The sequence below is a fragment of the Bos indicus genome, chromosome 2 (assembly GCF_029378745.1).
Source record: "Bos indicus isolate NIAB-ARS_2022 breed Sahiwal x Tharparkar chromosome 2, NIAB-ARS_B.indTharparkar_mat_pri_1.0, whole genome shotgun sequence".
Classification (NCBI taxonomy): Eukaryota; Metazoa; Chordata; class Mammalia; order Artiodactyla; family Bovidae; genus Bos; species Bos indicus.
Window position 1 is genome coordinate 84,743,191 of NC_091761.1, and position 24,055 is coordinate 84,767,245.

At 39.7% G+C, this 24,055-nt stretch overlaps 1 protein-coding gene across 3 annotated transcripts in view; it reads right to left on the reverse strand.

The window, feature by feature from the left end:
• HECW2 (HECT, C2 and WW domain containing E3 ubiquitin protein ligase 2) overlaps positions 1-24,055 on the reverse strand; it is a 449,303-nt gene that overhangs the window by 98,720 nt on the left and 326,528 nt on the right. For all 3 annotated transcript variants that reach the window (XM_070769675.1, XM_070769668.1, XM_070769682.1), the window contains 4 exons: positions 21,528-21,678; positions 20,760-20,863; positions 20,121-20,245; positions 7,226-7,411 (listed from right to left, as the gene is read on the reverse strand). In XM_070769675.1, the coding sequence (XP_070625776.1) occupies positions 7,226-7,411; positions 20,121-20,245; positions 20,760-20,863; positions 21,528-21,678 (566 nt within the window). The remainder of the gene's footprint in view (positions 1-7,225; positions 7,412-20,120; positions 20,246-20,759; positions 20,864-21,527; positions 21,679-24,055) is intronic.

Below are 24,055 nucleotides of genomic sequence, written 5' to 3' on the forward strand. Positions count from 1 at the left end.
TTTTTTCCTTCCTTTGCCATGCCCTGTTTTCTCTCCCCCAGTCTAATTTTATAAAAATCCTACTTATCATTTAGGGTTCAGTTCAAATCCAATCTTTACTATGAAACCTCTCCATGTATTCCATTCCAGGAATGTCATTCTGCATCTATACTAGTGCATGATGCCTATTCTATGTTTTCATAATACAAATCAGAGGCACTAAAGTAGAACAGTCTTGGGGAGGGTGCCTAGTGGTTTTACACTGGAAGGGCATGATTCTGTGCAAATAAATGCATGGATCTGATTTCAGTTCTGGTTCTAAGAAGAAAGCTACTTCTCTTGTGAAGGATGTTTCTAAAATGCTATCTTCATGATCATAGCTTATAGAGTACGTAACCACCACAGAAGACCAGTAATCTAGCAAGAGACAAATCTAGCAGAGAGACCACAATAACACAGGACTCATAGTAGAGAAACTGATAATGCTCCGGGTCATTGTACAGGTTTCAGACAGAAGCAAACACTTGAGGGCAGACTACCCTGCACTGGTCAAGAACAATATGGACAAAAGGAACAAGAACAGTAAAGTGACCCCTATTGTGACAAAACCATTTTGTTGGACCACCTTGGTTAAGGGAGATCAGCAGGCTGCTAAGAGGGGGCATGGGACACTACACTAATTCTACACTGCATCTTTGATAGGTCACTGCGTATTTCCCATCAGAGTAAGGATTCAGCCATCAATAACAAATCTTTATCATTTTCATAAAAGTCTAAATTGAAACTGTTTAGTTATTGTTCTAGATAGATTCTTGCTTCTACCTAATCATTCAAATCAAGATTTTAGTGAGCTGGGTAGGAATAACCAGATGAGTAGCATTCCTGACTTAGTGTGCCACGTGGGCCATTTTATTCTGTAGATGTCTGCATAATCCATATTTTTTCCCCCAAACTAAGTAATAAAACTCTAGAGATTTGTCATTGTACTGCTTTTATTTTCTACACTATAAGTAATAAGTCAATTGCTGAGTAAATTGTGTTAATTATAATCCTAATTGTTTTTCTTCCATTAGTTATCTCATGATTATCTAACTGGATGCCAACCACAGCCCCAGAAGCTGGACAGGACAGGTTACTAACTCTCACTTTAGAGAAAACTGAGGTTTGTAGAAGTTAGACTAGACAATGATAGATCCAGGAATCCTGACCCACTGCAGCATAATTTCTTCAAATTCTTCAAATTAACAATGGGAAGGAAGAAAATAAAGGAGTGAAGAAGAGAGGGAGGAAGAAAAGAAAAAAGAAAGGAGGAAAGAATAAAAGTGAGGAAGAAAGAATGAACACTACTATGTAAAGTAACATTTGGTTTTCCTTATTAAAACTCATAATCGTCTACAGATATATTATCCCCATGAGCACATACTAATGATCAAACCCAGCCAAGAATCAGAAGCATTTTATCCAAGTCACATTTTAATACTACTGATGCATATTTCTTGCATAAATATAAAAAGTTTATATCAACACTGTAACCCAGATCCCAAATTACTCTTTTTTTCCACAGCCCTGAGAGTGTACAAAAGTTTAAGAATTATTACAATAGAAGAAAGAAGAGATTTTCTTTCTATACTGGCCTACTTTCTTTGCTTAAATGTTTTGTTTCAAATAAGACAAGTCAAAATGTGTCCTGTATGTTAGTTGAAAATCCTAGACATTTAGGTTCAACAAATTTGTATACACAGATGTTAATCACAGTCTCATGAGGACTATCCTGCATAAAATAAAACTTGGATTAATTGCTAGGATAAAAACAACTGAGAATATCAAGGAGTGAAACAAAATACTAATTAAAACAGTGTGGAATTGTGAACAAGATACCTTTCCAAATGTAATTAAAAGTAGAACTATATCATCTAATCCTTAAGACTAAAGAATCAAAGATCTATAAAATCTAGGAGCTGAAAAGGGAAACTTAGTCTTCCTCTAATTTAACCCACTGCTTTTTAAAAATAGTTTTATTGAGACATAACTCAGATACTATACAACTCACCCATTTGAACAGTACAATCCACTGTTTTTAGTATATACATAGGATTGTGCAACCATCACCATAATATAATTTTAAAACATTCTCTCCACCAAGAGAAATCCCACACCTATTAGGTTGAATTAGAGGAAGACTAGGCTTCCCTTTTTAGCTCCTAGATCTATGGTATTTAAGCATGAAGTCGTGAATGTTTCTGGTGGGGTGTCATCCGGTAAAATACCTATAATCTAATCAAAACCTATTTGTATGACTCAGCCTTGAAGGATACCAGTAATCCCAACACCTGGACTGGAACTCTTCTTCCCTGGAATGATAAAGTATATCCCATATTCAAAGACAATCCCTCCCAATAGAGTACAGTAGTTAAGAGGCATGCTCCTAAAGTTAGAATCCTGAATTCCTCACTTGCTTACTAATATACACATTAGAAGAACCTGACTGTTGATGCAGGAGACATAAGAGATGCAGATTCGATCCCTGGGTCAGGAAGGTACCTTGGAGGAGGACATGGCAACCCATTCCAGTATTCTTGCCCACAAAATCCCATGGACAGAGGTGCCTGGTGGGCTACGGTCCGTAGGATCGCAAAGAGTCAGACACAACTGAAGTGGCTTAGCAGACGCGTGCACGCATGCAAATTTCAATAAAATGTGAACAATAATGATAATACCCACCTCATAAACTGCCATGAGGTCAAAATAAAATAATCCATGAACAAATACCAAGTGAAGTGCCTGGCACATGGATTGAGCCCAATAAATGTAGGTGTCATCACTGTCATCACCATCATTATCATCTTACCCAGAAGGCCTGATAGTCCGTTCTTACTCTTTAATTCATAGTCAATGTTAAAAGAATATTTTACTTCTCTTCTTTCATGTAAGTCAAGGACATTTTTCACCCTAGAACTCCACCAAAAAGCATACCAGATCCAGAATTTTGTGAAATCTCAGCCAACTTAAACCCTTGGCCTTAAGTAATTAGAAGAAAAGTCTCTTCCAAATTGGAGACAGCTAAACTGTAGTACAAGCATAATCACTACCCTGTTCAAACATGTAATGTGAAAAATCCAAGACAGCACACGGAATAAGAGAGGTCAAACCAGGCAAATCCTAGGAGCTACTTCCAGTGAGTGCACAGAAGGAGGAGCGAGTGGCAATGGGGAGAGAGCCTGGAAGCTTTCTTGTTTGTCCAAAGCAGAGATCACTGAAAAACTAGGAATCTACAGATGACAAATTTCATTCATTCATCAAACCTGTTTTGAGAACCTTCTATATGAATGGCACTGGGGTTGAAGAGGGAGTAATTAAAAAAAATAAACAGAAGCACTCTTAAGGAGGGGATCATCTGCTTGGGAAGACAAAACAAGTTAACAGCAACACCATGAGACACATAGGTATAGGCATCATGAAACAGTGCAAGGGGGACTATGGGGACTCACTTATGCCTAGAGAGCCAAGAGCAATCCACCCACTCTGCTGCCCTTCGATGGTGTGTATGAAAGCCCCCACCCTCTCAACCATGGTAGGAGACCATACCACAGGCTCCCAGAGCACTGTTTACTGCCTTCACTATAAGAGCTAGAAGATGTGTATTCACCTCCTCCCTGGTGAGAGGCAGGGTGACAGCATAGACTCTGGATCTGGATGGACTAAGTCAAATCCAATTCTACCACACATAATTACAGGACCTTGGTCAGCTCACTTAGCCATGCTGTGCTTTAATTTCCTCTTCTAAAAAAATATGGATTAAAAATAGCAGTTACGAACAAGGTTGCTTTGAGAATGGAAGGAATTAATCTAAATGTATAGCCACATCTAGCAGATATCTAGTAGTACACACTACATAATACTACACTGTGAGCTTGTACCACAGTTATCACAGTGGCTTGCGTATAGCAGGCATTCGGAAGTGTGGTGAATGGGAAAACTGATGAAAACAAAAGGAAGATGTTGCACTTGAGAAAAGAAGATGGAACCAAATTTCATAGGCCTGAGCAGCTAAATTTGACAACATTTCTCATAAGAACCACGTCTTTTCATGCAGGTGAGGATCTGGTCATCCTATTTCATGTCAATTCTAGAAATTAGTCATCACTCTGGGGAAAAAACTCATAGTATTTAATAGCTTCTGATGCTATATTAAATGGGAAAAAAAGTTTACTCCCTTTAAACATTCTAGAGGTAAAGCAATACATCAAAAAGGGGCAGTTAAAATTTCAGGCTAGTAGAAAACCTGTTAACGGCGAAGGATGGGAGCTATGATTTTTAAAGTACAGCCACGGCAAGAGCCTCTCCCAAATGTTCTTTCAAGCTATTTTTGTTTATGAGAAGTCAGTCATTTGTAAAGAAAGGATGATGGGAAGCACAGGGAGATATACCTGCTTTCATTAAGGTATCCAGCTTAGCTAAAAATCTTACTAAAGTCTAAATGCACAAAGCAGAGGAATCAGGCTAAAGTGATCCTCTTCAGGCCTGTCTGGTAATTCATTCTGTCCACAAGGCCAGGGGTCCTTCCACATCTTTCATGCCACACGTCATTCAAAAGGAAAGTCACCAGCAACCTGTGAGGTCAGCTATCTCCCAACTCACACTCAATGCTCTTAACAATGCTTACAACTTTAGGCTGAAACCCCACATGAGTCCAAACTCTCAGGAAAGAGGATAGATGGTTATGTTACCCACACAGTCGAGATAATGTTTACCTCTGTTTAACCATCGAAACTTTTATAAAAGCTATGAGACAGAACTTGTTCTTAAGAATACATCATAACTCATCTTAAATAGTATTCTAAGTTCAACTTAAACTCTTCTCAAGGTTCAGGTGTTATTAATAAGAGGCTCTCTCTTGAAGCATGTCTGGCAAGTTATGACTGGCAAGAGAGGAACCTTCCCTTCCAGGTCTGCATGATAAGTTCCTGATTCCCTTCAGCTAAGGATACAAAATGACTTAACATGTTAAGTCTCTGCACAGAGCAGAAATACATGCAGCATTATCTCAGCTTGGGTTTTTCCCTGGACCTGTGGTTTTCTATGGGGTCGCTGAGGGTCGGACACGACTGAGCGACTTCACTTTCACTTTTCACTTTCACGCATTGGAGAAGGAAATGGCAACCCATTCCAGTGTTCTTGCCTGGAGAATCCCAGGGTTGGGGGAGCCTGGTGGGCTGTCATCTATGGGGTCACAAAGAGTCGGACACGACTGAAGCGACTTAGCAGCAGCAGCAGTGGGCTTCTAATGAGTATAGATCCCCATGACATCAGGAAAAAAAACTGTCAGAGTTGAGAACAGAGCTGATTCTTGGTCTGCTAATGCTCTTTTACATGCAGGCATAATACCATCAGTATTTTCCATCACCCTTTCTTGGACTACCTGCGCATTTCCATTTAGTAGAATGTTTACAAACACTCGGCACCAGCAAAGTGACATCCTCCTTGGGAAAGAGAGAGCACAGGAACCGCCAAGTGTCCCTGCAGGCTCCCCATGTCCTGGAAAGGCTTCCCTGCCATCCCACCTAACTCTGATATACCACTATTCTACCTGTGGTTTAGGGACCTAATCACACATCCATTCTCTTTCATCTATTCTGAACTTCATGCTTACCACTTCTAATCTTCTCTGGGCTGAGAATTAGAGGTTTAGTAAAAATTTTACAAAACTCAGGTCAGTAGTTTCAATGAAAGTCTGAGGGTTCCTCCCATGCATTAAAATCTATCCATGCAATTTGTAATATCAATTTTGACTGCTGCTAAGTCTCAGGTAAGATTGCTAGAAGCTGAGTTCAGGATGAGCAAGATACACTGTGGTATTTTTGCTAGAGGGTACTTTAGGGAAGAATGGAATGCACTGAGTACTTTCCACATTCCACTCACCTGAATGCTCTTCCCTGGGATGGTTTATTTCTCACTTCATTTACATCTGCGTACATGCAGAGCTTAATTTGTGAGTCCTTCCCCAGACACCCTCTATAAAATAACTCTCCACTCCTGCCTTTTCCTAGACCTCATATCCTGCTTTTCTTTAAATCAAAACTTTAATCAGCTCTTAGCATACGTGGTATTTACTTGTCCATTGGCCATCTCTTTCCATCAGAAAGACAGTTCTATGGAGTTGTTGGCTGCTCTGTTTTGCACAGGTGTTCAATAAATATTTGTTGAATGAAAAAGTCAAGTACAGTTATTATAAATTTTTGTCAATCCTCCCCACACTTACAAGTCACGTATTTCAAGTATTTTTACAGACAGGAAAAGTGTTGGTTGGTTTCTCAATACTTGGAGAGCATAATATGGTGGTTAGGAGCAAGGACCCTTGAACCAGACTGCATGGGTTAGAGCCCAGCTCAGACATTGCCCATCTCTAGTCCCTGGGCAAGTCATTGAACCATTCTGCACCTGAACTCTGCATATGTAAATAGCAATAATAACAAAAGTATTGTCTTACAGAGTTATTGTGGAGAGCTTAAACATAAAGAACTTAAACAGTTCATGGCTCCTAGTACACGCCGAACAAGAGTTAAATAAACAAAATCTTGGCTGAGAAACACCTTAATAAGAATTACTAACTTTCTCACTTTGATTTCTTACTCATAAGACAACCTCCTGATAGTAACCCGGCTTTCTGATTCATTTGTTTAAAAAGGAAGTGCAGATGTGGTTACCTGGACTGTGCGAGAGTTACGTATTTCTCATCATAAATTAATCAATCTTTGAATCTTGTTTAACGTGCTAACAAAATCAGGGTTTTGAACCAACAAGACTAAGGCCCAAACCCGGATAGTGTCAAGACACACCTTGTGTTGTTGCTTAGCAACCTCCTAGCCACCTTCTCCAAACAATGCCACAACTTGTATTCAACTATCCACAACACAGCTAGGAGAGGGAAGTATCATTGCCTAAGAAACCTCTTCTCTAATCAGTAGAAAATGGTGAGATTACAGTTCAAAGAATGTCCATGCAAAGTGGGTGTTTTGCCCAGCAAGTGCCCTGACTCCCATACACTGTATATACCACTTCAAAAGAGGGTAGCAACTGCTGATGGTAACAAACAACCTGCTTGTCCAGGTTTCCTTTGAACCAGGAGATGGAATTTTTCCCCTCACAAAGGACTTTCAGCCCTCACTTGATGGGTAGAGCCAAGTGCCAAAGTCACAAGATCGCACAGTCATGTGGCGGCTTCCCCACGGCCACTCCTACAAGTTACCTTGCCCTGATGATCGTGTTTCATTTCCCAGCCCCTTGGCAGCTCCAGTTGTTTGTTTGCAAACATGTTGAGGAATCCCACGAGGTCCCGGTTATGCTGGTAGCGTTCAAAGTGGTGGGTGTCCCGCCGGACTTTGGTGATCATGTGCTTCAAACATGTGTTGTTTGTAAACATGCGGTAGGCACTCTGGAGAGAAGGATGGGAAAGCCACGTTAATCTGCTTTGTGACATGCGAAAGCAACACATAAACTCCCATGGACATATTTAATCTTCAGATGGTATACCAGATTCAGTGGAACTCTAGACCCACACAGGAGACAAAGCAAAATAATTTTGATTAAAGTAAAATAGACTACAGAAAGTCAAGGAGTCTTCACTAATGAATCTAGTTTTCTAAGGAACAGTAACGCTGTGGAGTTTCATTCTACAGGAGATGTAAGACCTTAAAGTTGGTTTTAGGCAAACCCCATACAGTCAAAATTACACCATTCAGGAAACAAATATACCACCTCACAGACAGCCCCATTATAACCAGCATTTCCTCCAGCACAAAATCTCTGGCTCTTTGGGTGCATGCCAATGAAACAGGTGGCATATAGTTAGGAGCCAAGTTGTATAGAAAAATGGCCATAAATCTGAATGCTAGAAGTACATGCAATAGGCTGAGTAGTTCCCACTGAGAATCATATTCAACTGAGACCACAGTAGATTAGAGTTTTTCATCTTGTGCTTAAAAGCATAATCTCAGTAAATAGAATAGCAAGCAGAATTACCTAGACTGTATATCTTAGTATTTTTTTATCTTTTTTTCTTCTCTATTTTTCCTGTACACACACACACACACATACTCATGCACACACTCTGGTAGGCTAAATTTACATGATTGAATATACATTTAATAAAACCCCATTATACCAGCACACATAAAAAAGTGATTGTTCTGTAAAATGTCATCAGTGTCATCTTCTGATACTTAAAGAAGAGTCCAGAAAAAAAAAAAAAAAAGACCATAAGCCATGGGCTGTCCTTATGAGTCAGTCAACACATATTCAACACAGTACCATGTGCCAAGCAGTAGAAAAGGAGTAACTGTATAGGCTATTTCCTTGAAGGAGTGTGATATTCATGAAACTGACCCACCATGAAGGATCTCTCCCGGAACGCTATTCTCCTCAGGTAGATTCAAAGGGCTTTGGATTCCCCCTACCTTTAGTATCCCAGGGATATCAGACTGAGTGTGGAGGCCTACAGGCTTTACTTTATGAGTTCTGTTATTTATTTTCTTTTAGACAGACCAAGGTAAACCCGAAAGAAATCAGAATCTCTGGAAATAACTTCACCTTAATAAACATTTACTGCGCTGGTTATTGAGAATAAAAGATGAATAAGCAAGGACAGTCAACAATGTTCCTGTCTTTCCAGAGACTCTCAGAATGTGTCACGTCTAGGTCAGACAATTCATTGCTGACGGGAGTGCCTTCAAGAGCTTTCTTTCCTTTGGCATGGTGAGCACAGCAACTGGCCATGTCTGAAATGGTGGCTGCTCTCAGTTTGGGTTCCTGGGTTTCTGAAGGACTCCAGGGATCAGAGAACCCTGACAACTCAATTTGGAATGAGAAACAGCCCTCTGTTAGCTTAAGCCACTGAGACGTGTTGGTCACCATGACTGATGTATAATTCACACTACACAAAGTAACTTTTCTACAGTTATTCTGATTGATTTGCTATCATTAACCTTTTGCTTTGTATGGAAATTATTTTTCCCCTATAAAAATGGAAGGCAGGAAGGTCAGACACATTAAACTCTACTCAAATACTAGTGTACTAGTTTCTTAGTACACCTGAGTAGCAAGTATTTGAGATCACATTTCAACCTGATAGTCTAAATGAGAGGAGGTTTGACGGCTGTGAGAAATTATGAGGTTCAGAGCACAGAGCACTGCCAGAGCAGGCAGGCCCACGCAGGGGCTCTGGGCAATTAGAGCATGAGAGAATAAGAAAGTGATACCATGAAAGCAGAGAAGGAGACTAATAAAATAAGTTGGAGGCTGTCAGAGCCTAACATTAGCTAACTAATAGTTTAGCCTGTGGCTGACCCTGCTTTGGAGTCTTATGCACAATCAACAAGGCATCTGTTTTCTGTATTTGGCTGCATGTTGCTGATTTATTTTCACACAAGCCATTGCAAGCATAGAGGCCGGAGATAACACTAGCCTCTGTGACGGCGACAGTAATGAACTTTCAAGTCATGCTCTCTAATAAGTCTCTTTGGGAACAAATTATTGTGGGATAATTCTGTCAGATAAATCATTTCTAAACAGGTGTATTCTCTTGTCACCCTCCCTTAACCCTCCCCCGGCCCATTAAAATAAGTAAATAGGCCACATCCTGATTCTTTATCTGGGGCACCAGAAAGGCTCCTCACTCTGCTAAAGAAAAGCAGTAGAACTGCATTACGGCAAGTAGTAGTAAATAGGTGAAGGAACCCATCCCAGCCTCGGGCAGGAAGCAATCCCCTGGGGTTGGACAGCTCTTTCAGCACAGGAGTCTTAAGGCTGGTCTTAGAATTAATTACGTCCTTTCATCTTCCCCCTCTCCACTCAGTGAGACGTGTAATATAGTGCCAAGTTCAACTGATCTTTGCAAAAAGCATCTACCGTAAGAAAGATTCCTCTCATCAGTATCTAGCAAACAACCTTGAGAATCACCGCTTTTTTTTTTTTTTTTTTATTAAAAAAAAATTATACATGTGTTCCCCATCCTGAACCCTCCTCCCTCCTCCCTCCCCATACCATCCCTCTGGGTCGTCCCAGTGCACCAGCCCCAAGCATCCAGCATCGTGCATTGAACCTGGACTGGCATCTCGTTTCATACATGACATTTCACATGTTTCAATGCCATTCTCCCAAGTCTTCCCACCCTCTCCCTCTCCCACAGAGTCCATAAGCCTGTTCTATACATCAGTGTCTCTTTTGCTGTCTCGTATACAGGGTTATCGTTACCATCTTTCTAAGTTCCATATATATGCGTTAGTATACTGTATTGGTGTTTGTCCTTCTGGCTTACTTCACTCTGTATAATACGCTTTTTCAACTCTGAATAATATGCACATGATTATTAAGGTCTATATAAAACATATAAGGCAAACAGGAACATCCCTCTAGACTCTGGCTGCATGTTTATAAAGAAATTACATATATATTTACTCACATATATATGTTTACTTATGTATGTTTATATATGTGTATGTGTAACATATTTACACATGTCTGTATTTATATATAGGCTTCCCTGGTGGCTCAGTAGGTAAAGAATCTGCCTGCAATCCGGGAGACCTGGGTTCAGTCCCTGGGTTGGGAAGATCCCCTGGAGGAGGGCATGGCAACCCACTCCAGTATTCTTGCATAGAGAATCCCCATAGACAAAGGAGCGTATCAGGCTGCAGTCCATGGGGTCACAAAGAGTTGAACATGACTGAGCGACCAAGAACACATACATATGCTTATATACATATCCATCTATTCTATTTTTGAATATATATTTTATGTTTATTCAATATATATAGTATTGTTTTAAAATGTACATTATATATATGTATATACATATATATGACCAGAAGTATACTTATTCAGAAAAGATATTTATACTCCAGTTTATACAGAACTATGCTGAGGTTTCTAATCACAGCTCATGGATAGAGACAAAGAAAGTCATTTAATCTCTGCCTCAATTTGCTCAGCTCAATGATGGGATAATAGTAACTGCCCTGATTTCTTCATAGGCATGTGGGATTCAAATCCAGTGGAACAATGGGTATAAAATTACATTGAAGAGGTACAAATCACTGTAAAACCATAGAGTTGAACTAAGTACAAGAATATATAAGGGATTATGCCTACCACCACTGTGTTCTAACAGATCAATGATAGTAGTAAAACTGTTTTCTACTTTCAGTCTTTGAAGATCTTGGGCAAGCATTCCACCTTCTATTAAGGGAAGAAGGGTCTCATAACCTCTTATTAATTATGTGCTAAGTTAAGTGAAGTTGCTCAGTAGTGTCCGACTCTCTGCGACCCCATGGACTGCAGCCTACCAGGCTCCTCCATCCACGGGATTTTCCAGGCAAGAGTACTGGAGTGGGTTGCCATTTCCTTCTCCAGGGGATCTTTCCAACCCTGGGATCAAACCCAGGTCTCCCGCATTGCAGGCAGACACTTTACCATCGAAGCCACCAGGGAAGCCCTGTTCTAAACACTGAGGATACAGAGACAAGCACAACCCAATCACTGAAAAGAACGGAGAGGGAAAATTACAGGGGAAGGTGGAAGACAGGTGTTCAATGGAGGCAGAAAGTAGTTTGGAAAACAGAGGTCACAGTTGCAATGAAAATGCTGAAATACAGTGATAAAACTAGCAGAGCTAAGAATTAGAGGGGTTCAAACGGCTTCCCTTGTAGCTCAGTAGGTAAGGAATCTGCCTGCAGTGCAGGAGACCTGGGTTCGATCCCTGAGTTGGGAAGATCCCCTGGAGAAGGAAATGGCAAGCCGCTCCAGTATCCTTGCCTGAAAAATCTCATGGACAGAGGAGCCTGGTGGGCTGCAGTCCATGGGGTCGCAAAGAGTCGGGCATGACGAGTGACTAACACTAACTAACTAAAAAGCTCAGAAACACTAAACAGGTAGGATTAGGTAGAAAGAGCCTTGTCTTCATGGAAGCTGACAGGACAAACCTGTGTGTGAAAAGAAAAGAAACATCTTTATTCTCCCTTCTGGGGTTTAGTGGGTCTAACTGGAAAGGGATCCTTTTTTGCGTTTGAGTTGCTGTTTTGCTTTGGTCTTACAGAACAAGATGCAGTAAAGGGATCTGACCTGCTACCTGAAACAAAAGTGGACTTATTTCATAGCAGTGTCATGATAAAACTTCTTGCACAGAGTGATCTCACCTTGGAAGATGTTGCATGTGGGTTCACACCGGTTAAGGTGATCTGGCAACTGTTAATAGTGTGCAGAACCCCTTTAAATGATACCTAAAGGATGCAAAGTTTTCTTGCCTGGCAATATGATTTAAAATGTCCATTTTGGTTATCCCTTCTCTAATCCAAAACGCCATTTCCCAATCCTCTTGGTCATTTCTTGTCTTATCGTTCTAGTAAAGAAATAAACACTGCATGGTTAGATGAATGATCAACTGAGTATTAACTGAATTTCTTTGTGGAATTTCATTAAAATTACACTCCTTAGAGCTTAATGTGTTTTGTATGGTTAAGTGTTTGAAGAGTTAGAAGTGAAAAATATCGAGAAGAACCGAGAGGAAATTATTGCCATTTGGCAACAGAATAAGAAAATTATATGTCTTATCAATCAACCAACTTATCAATTAATTAATCACAATCAATGCAAGTAATAATCAAACCTCCTTTTTTGGGAGCAGGTTTTTTAAGTGTTACAGTGATCATATGTCCAGGATTACCTGGCCCAGTCTTAATTTACTCTGTTATTTCCAATAACACAGGTTAGTACGTTGTTGCTAAATAAAATATTTCATTTTCCAGAAATTCTTCATCAAGAATAGGTATTCTGAACTCATGCTTGGAAAACATTATCACTGCTGCCATAGTAAATGTATACAAAGGCTCACAAGGAAGTAGATGTGAGCATCTGTATACATTATTCACTAAACAAAATTTATTATAAACAAAATCAAGTAATATTGTTTTCATAAGATATATGCTAGTATATGGAAATAGTCTTGTTTTATGCAGTTTATCTTTACAATATTTTTAATCATAGGGACTTTATATTTTTCTCATCTGGCTAAGAAGTAAAATGGAGGGAAAATTAAACTTATTGACAAAACTAACTGTAATTATCAACTCATCTATTTTGCAATAGCAAAAGTCTCTGACTTATAAGAAATATATGAGTATTTTAGAACAATACTTTTTTTCATTAAGTAGAAAGGAGTTTATATGATAGAATTAAAGTTTTTCTAGAACATATTAAAAGCTAAAGTAGTAATTATTTAGAGCTTTCCTGGTGGCTCAGATGGTAAAGAATCTGCCTGCAATGCAGGAGACATGGATTCAATCCCTGGATTGGCAAGATTCCCTGGAGAAGGGAATGGCTACCCCCTCCAGTATAAAATAATCATTTGGCATGTATGTTGGAAAAATTATTTAGTTGCATATAATGAAATGTATGTATGTTTGATAATTATTAGACAAACACAGTCATCCCAAATATCAAAGACATGATACTAAGAATTAAATCTTGAGTTACCAGGAGAAATGGTTTAAGACAATTTTTGAAGCAATCTGATCATAACCAGCAGAGGGCAGTAGAATATATCTTAAAGCAACTACAATGCAAAAACAATAAAAACACACACACACAGACACAGACCCACACAAACAAAAAACAGTATTTTGTTCCTCAAGTTTTCCTTTAGAGTTATGGCAACTATGTATCTACTTAATTTTTGTTGTTTTCAATAAAGATGATTAGGTATCCACCAAAGAAGTATTAGAGCTAATGAATGAATTCAGCAAGGTCATAAGATAAAGATTAAAATACAGAAATCTGTTGCTTTTCTATTATTCACTAATCATGAGTTAACAGAGAAAGCAAAAAAAAAATTCTGTTTAAAATTGCCTTAAAAAGAATAAAATACCTAGAATACACTTAACCAAGGATGTGAAAGACTTATGTCCTTAAAACTATAAAACACTGATAAAGGAAACTGAAAATGTTTAAAAAAGGAAAGATCCTCTGTATCCTTGGGTTGGAAGAATTAATATTGTTAAAATGTCCATACTATTCAAGGCAATCTACAGATTTAATGCAATCCCTATGAAATACCCATGGCATTTTACATAGAACTAGAAAAAAAAATATTAAAATTTGTACTGAAGCACAAAAGACCATGACTTTCCAAATCAATCTGAGAGAAAATAACAAAGCTAGAGTGACCATGTTCCCTGACTTCAGAATATACACAAAGCTACAGTAATCAAAACAGTGGGGTTCAGTTCAGTTCAGTCGCTCAGTCATGTCCAACTCTTTGCGACCCCATGAATCGCAGCACCCCAGGCCTCCCTGTCCATCACCAACTCCCGGAGTTCACTCAGACTCACGTCCATCGAGTCAGTGATGCCATCCAGCCATCTCATCTTCTGTCGTCCCCTTCTCCTCCTGCCCCCAATCCCTCCCAGCATCAGAGTCTTTTCCAAAAACAGTGTGGTACTGGGCACAAAGACAGATACATAGATAAATGGAACAGAACAGAAAGCCAAAAATAAACCCACATACTTCAAGTCAATTAATCTATGACAAAGGAGGCAAGAGTATACAGTGGAGGAAAAACAGTATCTTCAATAAGTGGTGCTGAGAAACCTGGACACCTACATGTTAATAAATGAGATTAGAACAGTTCCTCATACCACATACAAAACTAAACTCAAAATGGATTAAAAACTTAAATGTAAGACATCAAATCATAAAACTCCTAGAAGAGAACAAACGCAGAACACTCCCTGACCTAAATCATAGAAATATATATTTTTTGGATGTCTCCTAAAGCAAAAGAAACAAAAGCAAAAATAAACAAACGGGACTTAACTGAGCTTAAAAGCTTTTGCATAGCAAAGGAAACCTACTAATTGGGAGAAAATATTTACAAATAATATGACTGACAATGGGTTAATATCCTTGATTAGAATATAAATTATATAATCAGATCACACAACTCAGTATCAAAAAGTACAAACAGCCCAATTAAAAACATGCAGATGACCTAAATAGAATTTTTACTTACAATTTTTACAATACTTACAGATGGCTAACAGTGTTCAACATCACTAATCATAAGAGAAATGCAAATCAAAAGTACAATGAGATATTACCTCCTACCTGTCAGAATGGCTATTATCAAAATATCTACAAATAAAAAATGTTGGTGAGGATGTGGAAAGAAGGGAACTGTTGTCCACTGTTGGTGGGAATGTAAACTGGCACAGCCACTGTGGAAAAGAGCAGGAAGGTTTCGCAAAAAACTAAAACTAGAACTACCATCTGATCAGATCAGATCAGATCAGTCACTCAGTCGTGTCTGACTCTTTGCGACCCCATGAATCGCAGCACGCCAGGCCTCCCTGTCCATCACCAACTCCCGGAGTTCACTCAGACTCACGTCCATCGAGTCAGTGATGCCATCCAGCCATCTCATCCTCTGTCGTCCCCTTCTCCTCCTGCCCCCAATCCCTCCCAGCATCAGTCTTTTCCAATGAGTCAACTCTTCGCATGAGGTGGCCAAAGTACTGGAGTTTCAGCTTCAGCATCATTCCTTCCAAAGAAATCCCAGGGCTGATCTCCTTCAGAATGGACTGGTTGGATCTCCTTGCAGTCCAAGGGACTCTCAAGAGTCTTCTCCAACACCACAGTTCAAAAGCATCAATTCTTCAGCGCTCAGCCTTCTTCACAGTCCAACTCTCACATCCATACATGACCACAGAAAAAACCATAGCCTTGACTAGACGAACCTTTGTTGGCAAAGTAATGTCTCTGCTTTTGAATATGCTATCTAGGTTGGTCATAACTTTCCTTCCAAGGAGTAAGCGTCTTTTAATTTCATGGCTGCAGTCACCATCTGCAGTGATTTTGGAGCCCAGAAAAATAAAGTCTGACATTGTTTCCACTGTTTTCCCCATCTATTTCCCATGAAGTGATGGGACCGGATGCCATGATCTTCGTTTTCTGAATGTTGAGCTTTAAGCCAACTTTTTCACTCTCCTCTTTTACTTTCATCAAGAGGCTTTTTAGTTCCTCTTCATTTTCTGCCATAAGGGTGGTGTCATCTGCATATCTGAGGTTATTGATATTTCTCCCGGCAATCTTGATTCCAGCTTGTGCTTCTTCCAGTCCAGCGTTTCTCATGAGTACTCTGCATATAAGTTAAATAAACAGGGTGACAATATACAGCCTTGACTTACTCCTTTTCCTATTTGGAACCAGTCTGTTGTTCCATGTCCAGTTCTAACTGTTGCTTCCTGACCTGCATACAAATTTCTCAAGAGGCAGATAAGATGGTCTGGTATTCCCATCTCTTTCAGAATTTTCCACAGTTTATTGTGATCCACACAGTCAAAGGCTTTGGCATAGTCAATAAAGCAGAAATATACATTTTTCTGGAACTCTCTTGCTTTTTCCATGATCCAGTGGATGTTGGCAATTTGATTTCTGGTTCCTCTGCCTTTTCTAAAACCAGCTTGAACATCAGGAAGTTCACGGTTCACATATTGCTGAAGCCTGGCTTGGAGAATTTTGAGCATTACTTTACTAGCGTGTGAGATGAGTGCAATTGTGTGGTAGTTTGAGCATTCTTTGGCATTGCCTTTCTTTGGGATTGGAATGAAAACTGACCTTTTCCAGTCCTGTGGCCACTGCTGAGTTTTCCAAATTTGCTGGCATATTGAGTGCAGCACTTTCACAGCATCCTCTTTCAGGATTTGGAATAGCTCAACTGGAATTCTATCACCTCCACTAGCTTTGTTTGTAGTGATGCTTTCTAAAGCCCACTTGACTTCACATTGCAGGATGTCTGGCTCTAGGTCAGTGATCACACCATTGTGATTATCTGGGTCGTGAGGCTCTTTTTTGTACAGTTCTGTGTATTCTTGCCATCTCTTCTTAATATCTTTTGCTTCTGTTAGGTCCATACCATTTCTGTCCTTTATCGAGCCCATCTTTGCAAGAAATGTTCCTTTATGATCCAGCAATTCCACTCCTGGGTATACATCTGGGAAAAAACACTAATTTGAAAAGACACATGTACCCCAATGTTTACAACAGTATTATTTACAATAACCAAGATATGGAAGCAACCAGTTTTCATCAACAGATGAACAGCTAAAGAAGACATGATTATCCAGCCATAATAAACAATGAAATTCTGCCATTTGCAACAATGTGGATGGACCTAGAGAGTATTATGTTTAGTGAAATAAGACCAAGACAAACACAGTATGTTATCACATAATACGTGAAATCAAGAAAATACAAAAAATGAATATACATAACAAAACAGATATCACACAACAAAAAAGATGGTAGCTTGAAATTGACCATAGCAGGAATATTAACACCACAGAAATCAGTAAGTGCAAATCAAGTCTTAATACTGTTTTACGGGCTGTCTAGACTAGAAATGAGTAAACTAGAGACTTATGGACTGGCTGGCTGTGTTTGCAAACAAAGTTTTATTGGAATATAATCGCACCCATTAATTTGCATGCTGTCCTTGGCCCAAAAGCTGAAGATATTTATGCTCTGGCCCTTTCCAGAAAAAGTTTGCTTGCTGCCAGTTTCTAAACATAAGTTCTAGATTTAAGAAATTGATGAAGAAAATAAAATGCTAATAACATAGAATGAAGTTCAAATTGTGCTGTTACACTGCAAACAGCACACATACACACAAACAAAATGAACAAAAATAAATCCAATATTCAAAAACTATTATCTGGCTCAACAAAGAAGGTGCTGACCTCATTGACAAAAGTACGTGAAAAGTATCAGCTGTTTCTCCAAGATGCATCCTCACCATCTCTACTGCTGCTGCACTAGTCCAGGTCCTGTCCATGTCTCACCCCAGGGCCTTTTCACTTATTCCCGCGTGACAAGTTTGCCTTTTAAAACCTATTTTCAACATTGCAGGTAGAAGAAACTTAAAAAAAAAAATCAAAACTACATCCCCATATGAACTCCTTTAGGAATAAAACTCACTTAGAATGAAGCCCAAACTCCTTGCCAGATTACACAAGCCCTACATTTTGAAGCCCTGCTCACCCCTCTGATCATACCATATACTACATCAAACTCATTCCTGTCCTCAAGCCTTTGCTCTTGCTTGGCAAGGAAAGTTCTTCTCTAAGACCTTTACCTTCCTAGCTTCTTGAAATTGTATAACATCTTGGAGAAGTCTTTCCATCCACCTGATCTAAACCAGCATCTCCAATAGCTTGGCCCCCTACTCACCCTAGCCCTGTCATCTATACTGTTTCAGTTGCCTCATGACAGATTTCACTGCCTGAATTATTTTTTTGTTCACTAGTTCATCTTTATTCTACTCTTGTCTTGTTTACCACTCTATCCTGAGACTCTAGAATGTACTAGGCAAATTATGGGTATTTAATAAATATTGGCTGAATGAAGGCATAAACAAATGAACAAGCAAAGGAAAACTTGTGTTACCTGATTCCAAGTTCAAAGCTCTTCCCACCACAGCATGACTTATTGTTTTACAGTGACAACTCTAAATGTTATTCATTCTTCTTTATATGAAAGCCTTCCATCTCCTAGAATTGTTCCATACATGAGTTTAGATTCCTGTAACCTGGCTTCTGAAAAAAATACATATCATCCTGCTGGCAAAGGTCCATATAGTCAAGGCTATGGTCTTCCCAGTGGTCAGTTCTAAGAGCTGGACCATAAAGAAGGCAGAGTGCCAAAGAATTGATGCCTTTGAACTCTGGTGCTGGAGAAGACTCCTGAAATTCCCTTGGACAGCGAGGTGATCAAACCAGACAATTTTAAAGGAAATCAACCCTAAATACTCATTGGAAGGACTGATGCTGAAGATGAAGCTCCGGTATTTTGGTCACCTGATGCAAACAACTGACTCATTGGAAAAGTCCCTGACGCTGGGAAAGACTGAGGGCCGAAGGAGAAGAGGGTGTCAGAGGATGAGATGGCTATATGGCATCACCAATGCAATGGACATGAACTTGGGCAAACTCCAGGAGATGGTTAGAGACAAGGAGGCCTCGCATGCTGCCGTCCATGGGGTTGCAAAAAGTCAGACATGACTGGGCGACTTAACAACAACCTGGCTTCTGCCCACCTTTCAAATCTGACTTTTGCTAGTGTCCTATGCTCTCCACATACCAGCAATACCAAACTGCTGCACTAATAATTCAGTTTCAGTAGTTCTACAAATTACTAAGATAGCTCTGCAACTTTATGAATCTCTTATTTTGTAAATGATGCTCTTTCTACCTAGAGAGCTCTGGCCCGTCTTATTTCTAGGGCAAATTCCTTCGCAATCTTTAAAACTATCAGTCTTTAAAACCTTCTACTATTGCCTTTCTACAGCCTCCAAATCCAAGAATGTCACTCTGATCTCAGAATAGAATCTAAATCCCCTGCCATGCCCCACAGGCAGATCTATGATCCAGATCTTGCTGACTTTCCAATGTCCAGTGTAATACCACACCACTCATTCTTTCTATCACCACACAGCAGCCCCTCTGCCCTCTTCTGAGCCCTAGGGTCCGTGCATGTGCTATTTCAAGTGCTCCAAACACCACTACTCTCTTCCCGCAAAAAAAACAAAAACAAAAACATGATCTCCTATACACATTTTATATATTTTAAAATATTCCTCTATTTATTGATTTATTTTTTCAGATTATAGCAATGTAACATTTTATTTCTTTGCTCTTTTGGAGAGCCCGTAATCATGATCTCAAAGCCCAATCTAACCAATGCCTGTGGTCGGTGCTCAGATAGTTGGTTATATTTGTGCAGGAAAAATAAAGTGATCATTAAGAGTACAGAGAGTCAGCATCTCTGGGATTTTAACCCTAACAATCCCTTGAGCAGTTTATTTCACCCCTCTGTACCTTGGTTTCTTCATCAGGAAAACACAAAAGTTTTATCGAACTCATAGGTTTCTAGGTTTGGGCTAAATGGTTCAAGACATGGGTAGTACTTAATGCTGAGCTGGAACACATGGCACTTGGTAAACACCAGCTATTTCCATTCTTACTGTCAATACACAAATGAGGATAACTTCCTCTGGCCTATTGCTTGTTTGCTCACATCCTCTCATACTGGCTACTCACAGGGTTGGAATGCAGCACGGTGAAGAACTCTGGGCTGATGAGGAACTTCACGGGGGGAGACTGTAACAGCAACGTGAGCCTGGATCTGGAGGTAGAGTGGGGCAGGACGCTCTCCCGTCGGAAATCTAGATGGGGCAGACCACAAAGGCGTTCAGAGAAAGCTTTGCACCTGGAAACATACTTATTCACTTGCATCTATATTTTTAAAGAACACCTATATCATTTACTATTATTTTAATCCTCAAGATATTTTTTTTGTATCTGTAAATTCATGTGTAAAACCCAACTGCTCTTCATCACACTAAAATGGAGCTCAGTAATGTTCATAGTCATTATTAACATTTTAATGCATCCCGAGATGCAGGTTGCATCTCAGGTGATCAGATTCTTTTCTTTATTCACTACTGCACAGATCCAGAGATTTAAAGTAATTTATATTCATTTGGTTTTGTGATTCTTAGTACTAAATAAAAAGTCAAAAATTAATAGAGGTGTCTGGTGAATTTGACTTTTTGAATTGGATTACTAGATCTTAATGAAGATCAGAAATCCTTTTAAAGAAAGCCTCATTTCTTGGAAACCCTTATTTGTTTTCTACTTTTGTAAGATTACAAAACACACCAACCCGCAGGCTCTTACCTGCACTGGCTTGGTGAAAGTCGGCTTCCTCCCCGGCCCCATCAATAGCATTGCTATTTTCCTCAGGCCTCTCGTTGGTCATGGTTCTGCGGATACTCTGGTATCTAAAATCAGGAGCCTAGAGTTAGATCACAGCAGCCTTGAAAACATGGGGCTCACCGCTGCCCCAGAACTCAGACGTTTTCACCATCTCCCCAGCCTGGGCCATTTCCTCCCCCAAACTCACCCCTCTACCTTCTGGGCCATCTGTTAAGTAAACCATTGAATTTAATGTCTTCTGTTCAAAGTTTGTAGAACATTTTCCTAACAAATTAATAAAACTTTTTTATTCTAAATTGTGGCCTTTAATCAAAGAAAACTAAATTCCCATATTGTTAAGAACAACTTTCGTTCCATAGCAATTCATTTTTGAAAAAGAGGGATAGATTTTAAAAGCTTAGGCAAATAATAAAGATGCATCACAAATGAAGATTCTAGATATTTAAAAAGCTATTTGGCTTCAAATGACAAATATATGTGCTCCGTTGTACTAAAAATCAATGCCTTGGGTTGATCATTACTTATTTCCTCTCTATAGTTTCCAAGCAAGCTGTGGATGTGTGCACTTAATACTTTTCAACCAAGAGACAGACAGTCAATGAAGTCTATGTATCAAGAGAGGCCACAGCTCCGCCTTAATGACAGGACACCCAAAGATGAAAGAGGCAACCGCGTTTTCCATTTCGCACATGTAAAAATTAGCCCAACCACAAAACTGCCCATCCTCACCGCCGGTTCAGCTGCTCCATCTGCTGTATGGAGTTGGACCTCTGCAGCACCTGCGGGGCAGGGGGAGCTGTGGGCCGCTGCCACGTCGTGGTTCTGTTTACATGATCCACGTAGAAGATCCTGCCGTGGCTGTCAATGCGCGCCTCCCAGTCTAAACAGCAGTAATGCATGGAGAGGGATTAGGAGGAGCAACTGAAGCATTGATGTGGCTCATTAAGCAGCACGTGTTTATCTCTCTGACATGCTATAATTTGGGGCTAATAACATATACCTGGCTGCATAATCCAGCAACCCCCCCCCCACCCCTAGTCCACACCAGAATGTGTTTCACCAGTCAGTAAACAGCTCCTGAGCGCAAAACCAACCCCTTAAAAAATTCCTGATCATGGGGGGGGTCCCCCTCAAACTGCCTCCAATGCTCATCCTTTACATATAAGTACCAGCATTTAAAAAATACTAGTTGTTATCATAATGTTTTAGATATTCACATCCAAATTGGTATTGATGTTTATTTTCACCAAAAAAAAGTGATTTTTCTGTTTTTTCCCTAACTTGGAAGAAAGATTCATAGCTGGAAATTTCCACATGCACATTTATACACAATTTTAATAGATGTAGTCTTCAGAAGAAATTGCTATCCTAGTTATCAAACAGTATCATTATCTATGAATTTCCATTTGCACTTTCCCAAAGAGGAATAAATTTCCAGAGCAAGGTTAATGACTTGTTTCCAACCTCAAATAAATACCATGTTTTAAAAGATTGTTTTATTTTATGTCTAAGCAATCCCATTAAATGTATTAGTCTTTGTTAATAAACATATAAGAGCACATTCAATAAACACAGCAACCAGACTGATCTTCAGGGCCAGACACCCTACCTCTGTGAATTCTCTAAGAGGTCATTTCCCTATTAAAATAAGGAGATCATGAGGTGATCTTTACAAAAGGCAACATTTTTAAGTTGACTGCAGTTGGGAAGGGTAATTTATATAGGAATATATGAAAACAGCAGAGATCTATTCTTTAACCAGGAAAGTTCTTTATATAATGCTATTTCTACGGCAAATATGTTTTGAAATTAATAAACACCTTTCTCTTGAACAGCTCTGTTAATATCAAAACTCTCCATGTGATCACATAGTTTATCAACAGAAAACATGGGTCTAAAACTAGGGACCAAGGGGAAAGTATGCTTGCTCCTGACCAGCTATGGCATTTACTCTGCAGGTGAGTGGAACGTGCATTCCAACAAAGTCTTTAGGATTGCAGAGACTGGCATGGTGGACCAGCCAGCACCAGAAGACCACTGAGGGCTGCCTCAGCTGGAATTGGAAAGATTTCCTTTTGTTGCTCTCAGCCTGTCATAACTTATGATATATGGCAAGGGAAAGAAAACTTGGGCTGAGGAAAAGCAGAACACTAGACAAAAAACAACTCCACGTCGTTCGTGCTCCAAGGTGACACAGACTCATGACGAAGCAGGCTGCCAAACCTGAATTATCTGGGGACAGCTACAATCTCATCAGTAGGACAGTTGCAAAAGACCGCGTGCTCAGCCTGCCATATGCGGTCAAAGGGTAAGGACATAAAAGCACGTTCAGGAACCATTTTTCAAACCCTTTGATCCATTCCATTGTTTTGCTCTGCTCTTCACATAGTTTCCCAGCTCCAAGATTCTGAGAACAAGTATTCCCACTGCATTCCTCTCTCATCAGAGCCAGGATGATTCAAGCACATGCTGTACGTCAAATCAAACGCACATGGAAACAAATGGCCATTCCTTCCCCCCAAGAATGTTTACATTCGCTTCCAATTTTTTAAAAATGTAGAATAGGTCAATTAGGAATAAAAACAGAATAGAAACCAACTAAAGGAAGCAGAGAGAGAGAGAGAAATATGCTGCCAAGCTCCCAAGATGAGGTTGTAACTAAAATTTGGCTCCAAGTTTTCTGGCATTTGAGTCAGAAAAGAAAACACACTGTTGCATACTTTCCATTTTCTGACAAAAGAAAATAAAAAATTAACTTCAAAGGTGGAACTTTTCCCTTGAATAAACTACATAAGAATTTACCCCATGAAACATGACCTGTATGAGGCCCATATGGATAGCAAAATGGAGGGGAATGGCTTTGAGGGAAAGGGGTGATCTCCAAATATATTCACTGCTATACCTTGCACACAGCATGTAACAAATGAACAAATAATTTAAATAAAGTATAGCTATAAAAAAGAATGAATCTTGTATTCACTTTCCACAAAGGCCAGGAATAACCTTAATTTGTATTTCAGTAAAGATATTTCTATACAAAGGGAAGAAGGACTCTGTGGGAGAGGGCGAGGGTTGGATGATTTGGGAGAATGGCATTGAAACATGTATATTATCATATGTGAAACAGATCACTAGTCCAGGTTCAACACATGAGACAGGGTGTTCGGGGCTGGTGCACTGGGACGACCCAGAGGGATGGGATGGGGAGGCAGGTGGGAGGGGGGTTCAGGATGGGGAACACATGTACACCCATGGCG